The following is a 16,007-nucleotide window of genomic DNA, read 5'->3' on the forward strand; positions in this document are numbered from 1 at the left end:
ATTCTCAGAGAATTTTATTATACCTTGAAAAATCATGGAATTTTCATGAAATTTCGTTAGGATTCAAGGAATTTAAAAAATGTCAAAGAAGTACTTATTTTAAAATTTTTTATAAAAATTTAAAATATTTTAAGTTTAAAATCAGCTTAAAATATATTTTTTTTGTTTATGTCTATATAAAATTGTTTAAAATATATGTTTTTTGTTTATATTAAAAAATGATACGCTAAAATAAATAAGTTTATTTTAAAATTGCATCTAAAAATATTTTAATTTTATCTGGAATTTTGAACAAAAATACCTGAAAGATCCTGGAATTCTCAGGGAATTTTTTACAAAATTTGTGTATACACCCTGAAAAAGTTTCCCCTGAAGATTCGTTCTTTTTTTAAAGACCATTTGATCTTTCCGAGTTTCTATAATGACATATTTTTGTTGGTAAATGTAAAACATATTTATTCATTCTTCTCTCTCTCTCTCTCTCTCTCTCAAATGTAGAACTATTATTAATTTATCCTTCACTCAAAAAAATATTTTGCTAATGTAGATAGATTTCTAGATGTCTCAATTAAAATTTTAAAATAAGTACTTCTTTGACATTTTTTAAATTCCCTGAATCCTAACAAAATTTCATGAAAATTCCATGATTTTTCAAGGTATAATAAAATTCTCTGAGAATACCAGGTTTTCCAGATTTTTCCCGGGAATATACACCTTGTTTTTAGTGATTTATCGCTACTTTTTGTATCTGTTAGAATATTATTTGTCACGTATAGAATTTATAGTAGCAATATTCTAGCAATACCTCTAGAAAGTTTAGAAAATCCCATTGCCAAATATTAATCACAAATATAATTGTCCTTGACGATAAGCCATAAAGATAGGCATCTCACAGAAAAATTTTCTGTCTAAATTACACTAATAGCACGGATATAAATTCTGTCTCTGTCATTTAAATTGATCAAGTGCAAAATATATGCAGTATTTGCTAATAATTTATCAGTTAATTTTTTACACCGAGAAAATTTTTGTTAAAGTTGCAAGATCATTTTTTTGAGTGTTATTTTTTTAACTCATACGCCGCGCGTTTCCCTGTTCATTATTCCCAGCCGTAATTCAAGAGAATACAATAATGACGATCTTTTGTGAAAAAAAGGGACCCATGCACGAAATCTACAATCTTCACGGCCACTGCGCAGAGGGCACAGATCTGAAAATCTTCCCGTTCGTTCGGTCATAGTACGACGACTCGAAGCGGCAACTTCCGGCGCTTACCTGGCCGAACGGAAGCACCGCGTCCCCCCTGCCTCGCCCTTCGAATAGTGCGTCTCGTTTTATCGCGTTGTGCAAAGCAGCGACGCGTTTCAAAGTTTCGGTTCATGCATATAATAAACCATACAGTTTGTTACTACTTGCATAAATGTTTAATTTTCCTATCGCATAATAATTGATAAATAACAAATTGATAGACGGTAGATTATGTTTGTTATTAACTTTTCTTTAAGTTCGAGCAAAGTTTTAAAAAATATTTTGAATAAATGAGACAATATTATAGTTGTTCAATAATAAAATTATAGTCACTACTAAAAAAAAAAAAAAAAAAAATGAATACTCGTCTAATAATTACCACAAAGTCCTTAAAAAATAATAACATAAAAGAAAATGCAATTATCTTAGAAAGTACTATAAAAATAACGAAAGTATATAATTTTCCCTCTGTTTTAAATTAAAAATTAAACTGTAGGTATAAACAAATATTTAATATAATGTCATTTAATATAATCTCTATTTTCAATTAAATGCAAATATTTGCTGAAATATATACGTGCGATAAAAATGTAAAGACACACTTGAAAGTACTGTTCGTAACATAATTCTTCTGCCATCTAGCGGTAGTATAAATCCCATAAAATACACTTTCTTCTCTAATGTTAATTAAATTTGATTGACAACAAAAAGAATTTAATTTCAGTAAAATTTTCGATTTTATGTTTATGTATAAGTATATCATTAATTAAAAGACAATTAAATTAATTTAAAAATTCTTTAAATCTACAACATAAATATATAGAAAGCTAAACACTTTTAACACAGTTCCTAATTATTTCTGTTATTTAATTAAATATATAATTTCTACTTTACATAAAAAATATAACACAGTATTATTTCTTTAGTTGTCGATAAGAAAGAAAACCTCATTACCAGCCTTTTTCTTATCCCAAGTCGATATCGACACAACAGGGATTTTCTACTATTTCGACCAAAACGTTCTGTATTATCGGCAGCAAAAAAATATCTACCGATCAGGCAGATGCGAAGTAAAGGCGGGAGAAAAAGAGCGAATTCGGTAAGTAAAAAAGAGCGAATGCTTCTCACGAGCTCGTGAGATAGCATGTGGCACACAGATGATTATAGCCCGTGTGTTGAAATCCGGATCGCGAATCGCCGACGAGAAAAGAGAACGAGAAACGTGTAATATTTCTCAAAAGTAGTTCCCATATGCGTAATTTCCTGCAGACGTATTATTTTCTTTTTTTGCCTATTCGCAACTTTTCCCACGAGTATAAAAGTCGCTTAATTTCTACCATTAAGAGAAAAGATCCAACTTAAGTCGACAGTAAAACGACGAACTGCAACATCATGATTGGTTAAATAAAGTGTGATTGATTCAATTTAGTTCTTGCCGTTTTACATATTAAATTCAAAATTAATTAAATTTTGAAAAAGCAAAGTTTTATTTTATATTCCAAGACTTTATTCGCTCAAATGTCAATTGAACTTTAGTATTAAATAATTCTTCAACCGTCGACACTTTGCCGTTAATTGCCAATTTATTAATTATATAAAAAGAAATCTCTTTAACTTCAATTTTAAATTCTAAAAACTGCGCCAACTGGTATTTCTTCTTCAATATTTATCGTTGAGAGAACATGGCGTTTTTTTTCGGAATTCTTTCTGTGTAACTCTCCTTTTGCAATATCATTTAGTTCTCTACATGTCAAGCGTTCGATCGATCATCGTGGAACGGTAACCCAAACGTGAAAAGAAACGCTTCTTTCTCTACGCCGATGTGATCTGGAGAGTGTGTTTTCTTCTGTCATATCAATTTACCACACGACTGCTATGATTTCACCTTCTTTCGAGACGAAAACGAATTGTCTCAGTCCGATCGTAGAAAATCAAACAGCGCGCGATCGAGCGATTCGTCTCGAGTTTTTCGTTTACATCCCGAGCAACCGTGACGGATCGCGTTGTTCATTCATCTTCGGTTCTTTCTTCCTTCTTGCTCGCGTTGTCCATTCATCTCCGGCTTGTTCGCGCGCGAACGTGCAGGCCGTCGTCGAATGCGTATAACGTTACGCGAAATTTACATAAGCGACTCCACGATAATTGCGCGCAAGAAACGGACAATTAAGAGTAATTTGAATAAATGAGCTTGAGAAAAGTGCGAGTTATCTCTGTTAAAAAAAATTAAAGAAGCTAATCGTTCTTTTTAGTAAGCTGTTACAACGAATGTAAAAATATATAATAGTTAAAAAAAATATTCTTTTTTTTATAAGATTTTTTTATACTTCTAAATTTTATAAGACTTTTAATAAGAGAATATTTGAAAAAAAAATGTTCTTTTATTCCTGTATTAATTTATGCGTAGCAACATTGTGATTATTTTAATTTTTAATATTTCAAACTATTAATATTTCTTATAACATTGGTCACGCATGATGTTGAGACTTTGGAATGATTGTTGATCTCATGTCAGGCGCGTCAAAGTGATTATTTAAGATTAAATTGGCTGTGAAAGCGTGAGATAGAAGCAAAGTGTCATAAAATTAGACGTAGTTCAGCTTTTGAGCTATTCGTTTGATTGCCGTTAAACGCGTGATATTTGAAAACCAGGGGCTAATAGTTTTATTCTTTCGAGATATACGGGCACCGGTATCGCGCAAGTATCATATGTCATAAGTAGTTTTAAATTGAAAAATAACGATCATGTCATAAACATTTTTAGATATAAATATATATGGTTATATTTATAATTAAAAAATGCGATAAAAAAACCGCTTGTTTTTGTAAAAATTGTTGTCACTCGTTTCATAGGAAGAATTTTATCCCGAAAGAAGAGCTTCCTTCTATGTTTAATATAAATTTTTTAATATAAAATAATCTCATCACACATACCTGAGAAAAGTATGATGGCAGAACGCAACGTTGATCATCGAGACGTGAACTTTGCACTCGCTCAAGTAACTCGAACAGATCCTGCGTTGTACTCTGTAAACAGATTTTGCAGAATGTCCTTGAATCTGCGGCTTATCTTTTTCCTTTCTCTTACTTCTTCCATTTTTTTTTTTTTAATAATTACATTTACATCCAATTAAATATAATCACTAAGTGTTTGAGAAAATTTCAATTAGAATAGACTTAATTAAAATAATATGTTTAACTCACTTTGACTTTCTCCGGATTGGAGCTTTGCCTGTCATCTTCCACGGTGGTGGTTCGTCGCGACTCTGACTCGTATACAGATTGTTCCAACTGCTGCCTTCTGTAAAATAAATGAGTCAGGTAAACGATTAGTAAGTAGTCTTTTCATAATCAAAACATGAAATCGTAAAAATGCAATATGACACATGACAAACACTGACACTTCAGTATGGTTTTTATAATTTATTATCAAGGAATAAAATCTCTACTTAAACCTTGTAAAAAAATTTCCTGATATTCCAGAGATTTTTATTCAAAATTTTAGATAAAAAGAATATCTCCAACAAATTTTTTGCTGCAATTTTTTAAAGTAACATTTTTTATCGTATGCGCGTTTTATAATACTTTTCAATTATAGAAAGACACAGAGCCACTTAATTTTCAAATATTAAATTTGTAAACGTACTGAATAGCTTTTGTAAAACATTTTTCGCTGCATAACATTTTCATTTTTTATCACTAAAAATTACAATAAAAAATATATGTACATATTCAATATTTATTAAGATATTGAATATGTAAACAGAAACAGATATATCTTTATAATATATTTATTACACAACAGATATATTTATATATTGAAAAGAATAATATGTTGAAAAATCAAAAGTAAGAAATCATAATATTTTTTAACGAAAAATTTCGATCACTAAAAATTATAATAATGAAAATATGTATATATTCAATATTTATTAAGATATTGAATATATAAATAGAAACAGATATATCTTTATAATATATTTATTACACAACAGATATATTTATATATTAAATTCCATATATTGAAAAATCAAAAGTAAGAAATCATAATATTTTTAACGAAAAATTTCTAAATAAATTAGTTTTTTGATATGCTACGCCAATCTTGTAAATTAAATTGCCATTGAAAATATATCAAAAGCCTCTCTTCTTTTTATTATTTCGCATCAGCAAATGCATGTGTAATTCGATAGTCAATTTTTTCGTAGTCGATCTCACCGGTACACTTCTTAGCCGAGTCTATCTCGAGAAGTGCACCAGGGTTAAACGCAGCCAGCGGAAAAACCTAGCTTATCTCTCTTGGCGCGAGGTAGATATTGGTCGTTTCGAAAACACGTTTCGATCGATCGATCGATCGATCGATCGATCGATCTGCCTGCGCGCGATCCCATAAGGCAAAGTGCATCATTACCGGTTGTTGTATATTAAAAAATAGGCGTATTAACATATTTCCGCGCGCGGAGGCACATAATAACTCGTTCCGTATGTAAGTTACACCGATATTATTATGAGACATACGTCTCTCTCTCTCTCTCTCTCTTTCTTTTTCTTTTTCTCTCTCTCTCTCTCTCTCTCTCTCTCTCGCGATCTCTTCTGTAGGCCGTAAACGATATTGCGGCGACGCGTGAGTAAATCTTACGGTGAAACGCTTTGTGAGACTCGACTCGGAGCAGCCATTTATGGGAGGAAAACCTGCGGTAGACACAACGCGCGATAAATAACGAAGGTAAAAGGTAAAGTGAAATATATTGTAGCGCGCATAAGACGCCATAATTCGCACACTATGTACGCGTATGTATGTGTGTGTCGCTGATAATGACGAGGTATTATCAAAACGGATAAATTAGCCACTTTATTGTTTAGCCAATTTTTTTTTTTAGCGAGAAATCGATATCAATAATTATACCAGATCTAGTATAAAATTATAAAAATATTAATGAGACTATAAAGGCATTTTAGTATGAAAGAACTAAAGGTTAAATTATTCTCAAATGAGCTAATTATATGTTGATGAAACTGTATCATGAAAGTTCATAAATTATCAAGAGTTCTAGCTTTAATAATTCTGTGGCTGAAATCTGCAAGTTTTTCATCTCAGTATATGTTTGATATTTCTATTTTTTTTTTTTTTTATTTTTTTAAAGGTGAAACTTTTTTAGAAATGAAAAATATAGAACCATAAATTTCTTAACGTCTACAAAAATTATACGAAAAGTCTCGCAAGCAAGGAACGAAGCGAGACACTATTTCGCGCCTCAAGAAATTTGAGGCAATTTCTTTTTTTAATGGCCAGAACAATTTGTCTAAATTAACAAAGGCTACATAGAGTTTTTCTTTTTTTTCTAATAAAAAAATAAAGAAAACACACTCTCAATAATTTACGGGTTTCTATAAAATAACATGTCAGCTTTATGCGTTAATTACACGTGTGCATTCGAAAGTTTGATGTTGGAGATTCAACGGTAAAAAGAGTTGCCGACAAAACCAACGATCTTTCGACAATGAAAGAAAGCAAACTGATCCCGGATTCATTAGGAAATACCCGACTGAAAGCGGCAACGTGCAATTTTCTGAAATACTCTGACTATAAATTCTAATAAGGCACCGGGACCCAGGTCGAATTGAGCCCGAGTAACTACTCGGAATGCTCTTCTGCATAACGTAAACTCTCTGACTGCGAAACGAGTATTCACTTCAGAGGCGTAGGTTAGTCCTTTTTTTTCTTTTTTTTTTTTTTTCATAAGAAGATAAAAACCCGGAATAGAAGCGTAAAAAAATTTCTACCTAAATCCTCATTTAATATTAAAATATCTTCTTTAGATTCGAAATTTATTATTAATATGAGCATTAGTAGCTAAATAGCTAGTAGTAGGTAAATAAATATTTCGTGCAAATATTTAGCTTTAAAGCGCTCCATGTAATTAAAAATTTCTATTTCAATATTATATTAAAATGTTTGCTTTAAAATAAGGCTAACATTAATTAAAAACAAAATCAATCATTCAATATACATTTCTGAGAATCGATAATACATCATTTTTCATATTCTGTACATCGCAATGTTATTCTCATGTTATTATACAGGGTTTTCGAAAAGTCCGGAAACGGTCGAACATCTCGAAAATAAAGCATTTTAGAGATGAAAAATGTTTCAAGTGAAAATTGTTTGGTCCGAAAAGCGCTATAAAATGATGTCATTGATTTGATCTTGGAAGGTCATCTTGAATTTCTTAAATGGGACACCCTATATATTTTTGCATATTCTTGTAGCTTTCCAAAACACTGTAATTAAATATTTGTTCATCAAGTATTTTTCGAGCTATGAGGCTTAAAAGGTTAAATATTTTGACATGAAATACGAAATATCTCGTAAAATATTAATTTTTTGATTATCCTATTTTAATACTTTTTAGCACATAATAATAATCATAAAGAAAATACATGGTTGTTTCTTTAAAAAAAATCGAAAAATTAATATTTTACGAAATATTTCGTATTTGTCAAAATATTGGAACCTTGAAGCCTCATAACTCGAAAAGTACTTAATCGAAAGAAGTCTTATTATAGTGTTTTGGAAAACTCTCGAGGTAAGCTACAAGAATATGCAAAAATATATAGAGTGTCCCATTTAAGAAATTCAAGGTGATCTTCATATAGCCTTCAAACGACTATCCAAGATCAAACCAATGGCGCACCATTTTATGGCGCTTTTCGAACTGAACAACTTTTATTTGAAACATTTTTCTCCAAAATGTTTTATTTTCGAGATATTCGATCGTTTGCGGACTTTTCGAAACCCTGTATACGCGTTGATAGAAATTTATAATGTAAGGATATTAATGTCAGAAAAACGGTTGATGAAAGCTTCTAGAAAAAGCTTTTCCTTCTCCTCAATTGTGCTTAATTCTCCTTAAATTGTATACAATTCAAAAACTCGAGCTTACGCCACTGCGTCCATTCCAAATACTCGCTGACCAAAACGCAACGAGCGAGATCGAGAGAGGCGCAATAAGCGAGATAGCAATTATCCAAGCTCTGTGTGCCGCAAAGAAATAATCGCTTCGTACGATCGTATTTCTATCGCGGAGAGAACTCGGCCTCGCCAAAGGATCCGAGAGGAGCGCACGAGAAAATCACGCGTAAGACGTAAAGCGTAAACGGCCGCCGTCGATTCATTGGTCATTCTTCGAAATTCAAGGGCGCGAGCCGGCTCCATCCGAGCGTTAAATTGTTGAATAAATCGAATATGTATATATGCGCGATGTGTGCAATCCGATTAATCGAAATGCTGTTATTAATTGCAATTAATTCAGCGAAATAAAACAGCAGAATTCGAAGAATAATTCTTCGATCGAATTAAATAAAATCACGAGTTGAAATAAATGCTAATGTGTTTGACATTTAGATGTTATTCGTCGACATTGTCCAAGTCTACAGTGAGATCGTCTAATTTGGGGTATTTCTAACGAACCGGGAACGAGCAGCCGCATCTGGCGACAGCTGCGGACTTTTTGGGACGGCAGCGATGACGACGTCATCTCGGCGGTGGCATCCTTTCGTTCGTGGTTCATTGCATCGTCCTCGTTCGAGGAAAAAGAGAGAAGAAGATTGTCCCACAATTGCGTGTTCTAAATGCGCCAACAATTACGCAAGCGTGAGATAAGAAATAACAACTTATATATCATTTTTCAAAACGTGTAATGTTGGTTAAAACGCAAATTTTATCTAACATTTAATTTTTTTAATTAACAATGCGCGTGTGTATATACTTATTTAATATTTTCTGTTTCTTTTTGTAATATTTTACAATAATATTAAATTTTTATTTATCATTTTAACGAGTTACGTGCGCATAATATATATAATTTCTAATATTTTTTAATATTGCAAATATTATTTAATTTTTAATAAATATTATCGTATATATTAAATATTTCTCTCTCTGTTTAACAAATGAAATATATGTTCAAGGATGCTCGGGTTTTTCGAACGCTAGCTTGCAAAATCGATGCAATTTGGATCAGTTTGGTAATGCCATCATCCCGTTCTAACATGCGGTGCATGTGGATGCAACGAGATGAAAAATGGCAAGAGTTCTTCGCGCGACATTGTGAAAGAGATTTTGTGAAAGCGACGATCTCGCGCCTCTTTCTCACTCTCACTCTTTTTCTCTCTCGACGGAATAAATCGCGCTTCTAAAACCTGTGATCTTTCCTTCTGCGACTAATATTTATTGTCGTATATCCGCCGATAATTGCGTATTTCGCACACCCGGTCGAAAATAAAGGACCGCCTCGGAACCTAAATTCTTGTCGCGCCACAACCGGGTTTAATGTCGGCTCCAAGAAAAAGCAACGGGAAAAAAATAAGCAAAAAAAATTAACGTCTCGTACTGTTGCTCCCCCCCCCCCCCCAAGATGAGTTATTTGCGAGTTTTATCCTTTGAAAACGACTACCCTTTTTTTTTTTGAAAAATGATACTTTTACAATATTAATAAAAAAAACATTTATTAAATGAAAACAAACATAGTTTTATAGATTAAATATGAGTTGAAGTATGATATTTCTTGATATACAGAGAGACCAACACCACTTTTCATCTTGACCCTTTTTCTCTTTTTTCACTGATTGTACGAACGACAAAGCTTCTTTGTTTTCTTCTTTTTTTTACAAGTTCAAGTTGAATAATGAAAAGGGAATGCCTATCAATAAGTCTCTTCGAATGTTCTCCTGCACTCGTTCTTTTTCCGGTTCCAATTGATTTTGCATGTTGATTGATAATCTCTTTGATCAAATGGACTCTGACATCACCAAATTGATTCTATTTTCAGGAAACTTTAAATTTTCCAAGGAAAATGAATGAAAAATATGGACATCTATTGGTTAAATTTAAAAAGTATACAGGGAGATTCAAAATAACCTGATGTCCTTAAAATGACATATTCCTGAGTAAATTCTGAGGCGATTTTTCCTTTTACAAAATTTTGTCTGAAGCTTAGTTTCTGAGTTATAATTAAAAATAGTTAGCTATTTACGAGCCAAGTACAACATGAAACAAATGACTCTTTTAGACAGTTAATAATATCATACAATAATAATAATAATTATTATTATTATACAATATTATTGTGCACCATCGTTTGAATTATTCATGCATTCTATACAATATTATACAATATTAATGACTGTAGGAAAGCCATTCGTTTCATAGCTAACTATTTTCAATCATAACTCAAAAACTAAGTTTAACAAATTTTGCGAGAAAATTTTGTAAGAAAAAAGTAAAAATCGTCTTAGAATTCGCTCAACAACGTGTCATTTTAGGAACATCAGGTTGTTTTGAATCACCCGGTATATATTCGCTGTCTTTTGAAAAAAAATCTGAAAACCATATATGTCTGTCGTCCTCAGAGTTAAATCTTAAATCAAATATCGCCTACAAACGTCGATTGTGAAATCTCAAATAAATCTCGACACGTACTTACCGACTGCACTAGATTTAACGATCGTAAATACCCTCGATCCTTCTCCGAACGATGGTATTCGTTAATTCTCGAGCGGACAATACAATCTCGTCTTGCGACTGACATTTATCGTTTATATCTATCCGTCGACAAGCCGTACATTCCGCCGCGACCGCCATTGTCGTTTTCCATTCCCAAGCCGATTATTACGCAAACGAGAGACCGCCGCCCCTCACCTTTTCACGTTAACCGGTCCGCTCAAATAATAATGCATAATTTCGCGCATGCGGATATTTTTATACGCTTCGCTCTTAATTTCCATAAGCCTAATATGTCGTTTAAATTTTTTCGATCGCAAAAAAAAAGCAAACTCCTGCATACTCCTACATTAAAAAAATAATGAGAAACCTCTTAACAATATTAATAAAATAATAAATGTGATGATATTAACTTAATGGAAAGTTTATAAAGTGCAATTATATATACTTTATGTATTATCTTGAATTCCCTCACATTTTCAGATGCTAATTTTATCCGATCTCAAACCTCATCTGAAAAATCTGAAACTTTTATGAGCCCGCTTGTCGATTGAAAAAGTTGGCGGTTTACGTCATTCGTATTCAACATGGAATTGCGCACACGGTTCTCATTGGGGGATCGTGTTTCTTCGAAATACTCCACGCGCGTCCGGGATCCACGGAATAATGGACGCGCCCAATTAGACGAGTTAATTTAATAAAACGCTCGAATGACGCTTCTCGGTCGAAAACCGTCGACGGCCGGACGCTCTCGACACAGAACGGACAAAGGAAAAATTAGCACACGCCAGGATGAACGTCCTAATAATTGCTGCTCGTAATCTAGTGAGTACACTCACAGAGATTACGCTCCAGGAGTTTCGTCCGTCTCTAATGTCTAATTTAGACAATGTGTTCCATTTTAAGGCCGCCACTTTTCATTTCAAACAGGATAATCGTGACAATCTGCAAATTATTAGCCAGATATAATATAATCTATTTTATCGTAATACAATAGCAAATAAACAGTGTAATCGTTGCTCGTTATACTCATTTTACCATCATTTTTATAAATTTTCTCTAAATGTAAACTATGTAATGTTGACAAAAATAAAATGAATAAGTAACGAAGCGATTTCACGGTTTTAAATCGTCAGTTTCTGCGTTTCAGGCATCAATATGCAAATACAGAACTGACGCAGCGTCGGCGATTGAAACGTCCAAAATCATTCACACATTTCGGTTCTGCGTAATAAAAAATTGGCGATAATTTTAAAAATGACACGCGCGCGACAGATTAACGGCACGAGATTTTTCATCTACCGCTTCGAGTCGTGCTCGGGCGCAAGAAAAAAAAAAAAAAAAAAAAAGAGGAAAGAACGATTAACATCCCGACCGTAGCCTCGCACGTTTACGGAAAGCAAGATAAAGAAAAAAAAAAAAAAGAAAAAAAAAAAATGCGAGCAAAGTATACACGCGAATGGAAAGTAACCGGACAAACGAGTTCTCCGCGGCAGACGCCGTGCCACTTGCGTGTTGCAAAATCAATTTTGCAATGCGCGCGCAGGATGACAACCAATCCAAAATCCCGAGCGAAGCTATCAAAACCGTAATCAATTTTCGCACAACAAACTACAAGTGCGCTAGCACAGTCTAAAAAAAGTGCGTGCAGCAAAACGAATAGGGTAAAACTCGGGCAAGATGGCCGCAGTTTTTTAAAATGCAAAAAACATACTTTCATTTTTGTTATTTTTTAATAGTGTTTGACATATTATCTTCCCTGAAGCTTCAATTACGTAATACTATTGAAATTGAAAGGAAAATATTTAATAGAAATTTTATATTATCAAAATAGTACATCTTTACCCAACTTTTAAAGAAAAGATGACTATAGGGACGGAAAGATGGTCATAATATTTATAAAAAAAAATAGTGGAAACGAAAATAACAATTATAGGTCGTATAACAATTTACATATCTTTACAATATGTCGATATTACGATAGCTTGACTGTAATTTATTCGACGTTACAACAGTTTTTAGTAGACAAATGAAAAACTTTGCGGGTAGTGAAAAATAAAAATATGATACAAGATTCACAATATCGTTATTTCGAACAATGCACATAAACTACTGTAAATATCGATTATCTTTGATAATGGCTAAAAAAGCGCGCTATGTAGCGATTGAAAAAATTACAGCCTATGGCCATCATACCCCTAGTTTACCCTATTATAATAACTCGAAATATTTTACTATTTTTTTTTTTTACAATTTTAAATAGCTATATTTGTTGTGCAAATATAGCTATTTAAAATTGTATTTAATAATTATAATTCTAATTATAATTCTTGTGTAAGATAATTATAATTCTTGTGAAATCTATTTTTAGCGAAAATTTATCTACGTAAAAAGTGAAAAAAAAAATACGCGTCATATTTTTCAGTAGAAATCAAAGTTATACATTTATTCGAGCGTGGAATTAAATTTCATGCAGAAACATGTATTTTTCTGCAAAATCGAGAATTACTCGTTTTTCGTGCATGTATCTCGAAAAACTAAATTGATTGCGCGGCATATTAGACAATATAAAGCAATCCGAGAACTCGCGGATAGACTCGCCACCGCGGTTGTTGCGTCTCGATTACTGCTCTATAAATCGCGCCCAGGCCCGAACGGGAATTTTATCTCGTGAAAGTTATCGCACGAGACTGTCTTTATTTAATAGATACACAACAGGTTTATCACTTTCGACAAAAATATTGTACAAAGACTAGAATAATGTTGGTAGGCGCATTCGGGAAACGTACGCGATTTGTATCTTATGATCAACGACTTATGATCACTCTATATACGATAAATTAACGATAAGACATTACAATGTGTTCTACTTCTTTTCAATTTATCGACGTGTAATTACACAGCTTAAGCAAGAGAGTTGCTACACTGCATTTTATCAGATTACAAAGCGAGATTATTCATTTTAACACGCGCATATCGCGCTATTTAATTTTAGAACAATTTATATTAAATTAGAATCGCGTTAAAAAAATATAAAAAATTAATTGGTAAATTAATTATATCAGTGACTTTACATGAGCGATATCTCGTGTATTATTACGGTAAATACCGTACGTCTATAGAGAGGGCTTCAGCTAATCGATGAGTATATATGTGTATATGTCCTTTACGCATTCCCAATACATACTCGATACATTCCATTACGTAATACGTCGGCTATTCTATGGGTCAAGTCTGATGTATCTCATCGATACATCGATCGAATCGATGGATCGATCCAGACGCAGTAAATCTCCAAGAAATATCATAGCAAGTTTATCGATATGTTATTCTAAACATATATCTTGTTTGATATATAAATGAATCAACTTAATGATCTCGAGTGCTTTTATGATGACAAATAAATGGTAATTTAAATGTCACGCGTGTTTAAAAATTTTAATCTCTCAATCACGCATTCTCTTTGCTTCCGCTGTCTTCTGTCCGACCGCGATTAAACTATCGTAAAAAAATATAATAAAATAAATATTTCTTTTTTTCGAAGGCGATAACCTCGCCCATCCGGTGTCGCACATTTTGCGACACAGAAAGGGCCCCAAAGATTGATGGACAGATGTGTCCAGGAAGTAATTCTCGCGCGAATATCATGCATGAATATGTTAATATACAGCACGTACACACACGCGTGTACACGTAACAGTAACATGTGTGTGCGTCATCCCGTGCGCAAACGCTTGTGATTGATCGCGCGACCGAAATCTTTCCCTTTTGATTTTTATCCCTCTCGGTTTGATCTCAAATGACCATACGGGCTCTTTTTGTTTTTTTATTCCTCAAAAAATATTTTTTTCGCTTTCATCTCGATTTTTCAAAGGCCGCCCATAAACTGTACAATCGACTTTTTTTTTATTGATATTTTTTTCCATACGTTTGTCTCGAGTCTCATAAAATCTTTTCTTGTTTCTTTATTTCTAGAAATCTTTTATGAATATTATTCGGAACCATTCGGTCGAATGTTGTATGTAATAAACGGGTTAGATTAGATAACGTGAGGGTACCCTTTGTATCGGTAAGCAACCGGGTCTTAGTAATTCGACCCACGTGTACCTGTGTCTCGGATAAACGCGGTAAATAATCCATTTGTCGTGCACAAGCATGACAGCACTTTTATTTACCGATTCTATTTGGCCGAGAAAAAAATTCAAAATTCGTGTAAATAAAAATAAAATTTATGTAAGTTTCAATTTATTTGGACTCGTATTCAAAGTATTATGTATTTCGACCCATTTAAAACATGCAAGTACACCGTCGTGTGAAATTGAACTTGGAAACTATTATAAATATCGCTCAAAAAAATATTTTGCTAATGTAGATAGATATCTAGATGTCTCAATTAAATATTTATCGCTACTTTTTGTATCTGTTAGAATATTGTTTGTCACGTATGGAATTTATAGCAGCAATATCTCTAAAAAATTTAGATCCCATTGCCAAATATAATTGTCCTTGACAATTATAAGTCTTAAAAATAGGCATCACAGACAAATTTTCTGTCTAAATTACACTAATAGTACAGATACAGATTCTGTCTCTGTCATTTAAATTGATCAAGTGCAAAATATATGCAGTATTTGCTAATAATTTATCAGTTAATTTTTCACACCTAGAAAATTTTTGTAGAAGTTGCAAGATCATTTTTTTGAGTGTTATATTATTCTAATATAAATTAGAAACAAGAATAAAATTATTAATTTAATTGCAAAGAAACCTATAATTATAAATTTATAATTTTTCTGTATACAAGTGCTTAGTTGCACAGAAAATTAATATTCTTATCATCTGTTGTATTAAAATTTAGTAATCTTTTCATCACGTCACGTTTGATTGTAAATATAGGTGTGTACACGTGGGCACGTTTAGTTTACTTTGTCGAAAATTTCATCGGGGCTCTCTCCCCTACGTTTTTGTCGACAACGACTTCATCACGGTAGCATGGAAATTCGACGAATCGATAAATCGGCGACGATGCGTTGACAACGTCAGTCCATCGTGATTTATGGCATAGCCCATATTAGCGTTACTGTTTTTTTTTCCTCTTACCGTCGGCAGAGATTTTCGAAGGCCGCGCCGCGCCGGAGCGATCGTTCATCAACCCTCGATGAACAAATCGAGCAACATATGCGCGAGCGAATTCACTATATTGAATATTCAGTCGTCCGACGATTATTATTTGTCAATTGTCAACCGAGGATTTTTTTTT

The 16,007-nt window shown here is 32.8% G+C and overlaps 1 protein-coding gene across 4 annotated transcripts in view; it reads right to left on the minus strand.

The window, feature by feature from the left end:
• Window positions 1-16,007, minus strand: part of LOC140676092 (rap1 GTPase-activating protein 1) — a 138,272-nt gene that overhangs the window by 45,189 nt on the left and 77,076 nt on the right. For all 4 annotated transcript variants that reach the window (XM_072910770.1, XM_072910772.1, XM_072910773.1 and 1 more), the window contains 2 exons: window positions 4,450-4,546; window positions 4,180-4,272 (listed from right to left, as the gene is read on the minus strand). In XM_072910770.1, coding sequence (XP_072766871.1) covers window positions 4,180-4,272; window positions 4,450-4,546 — 190 coding nt within the window. The remainder of the gene's footprint in view (window positions 1-4,179; window positions 4,273-4,449; window positions 4,547-16,007) is intronic.

This window comes from Anoplolepis gracilipes, chromosome 2 (genome assembly GCF_047496725.1).
Source record: "Anoplolepis gracilipes chromosome 2, ASM4749672v1, whole genome shotgun sequence".
Lineage (NCBI taxonomy): Eukaryota > Metazoa > Arthropoda > Insecta > Hymenoptera > Formicidae > Anoplolepis > Anoplolepis gracilipes.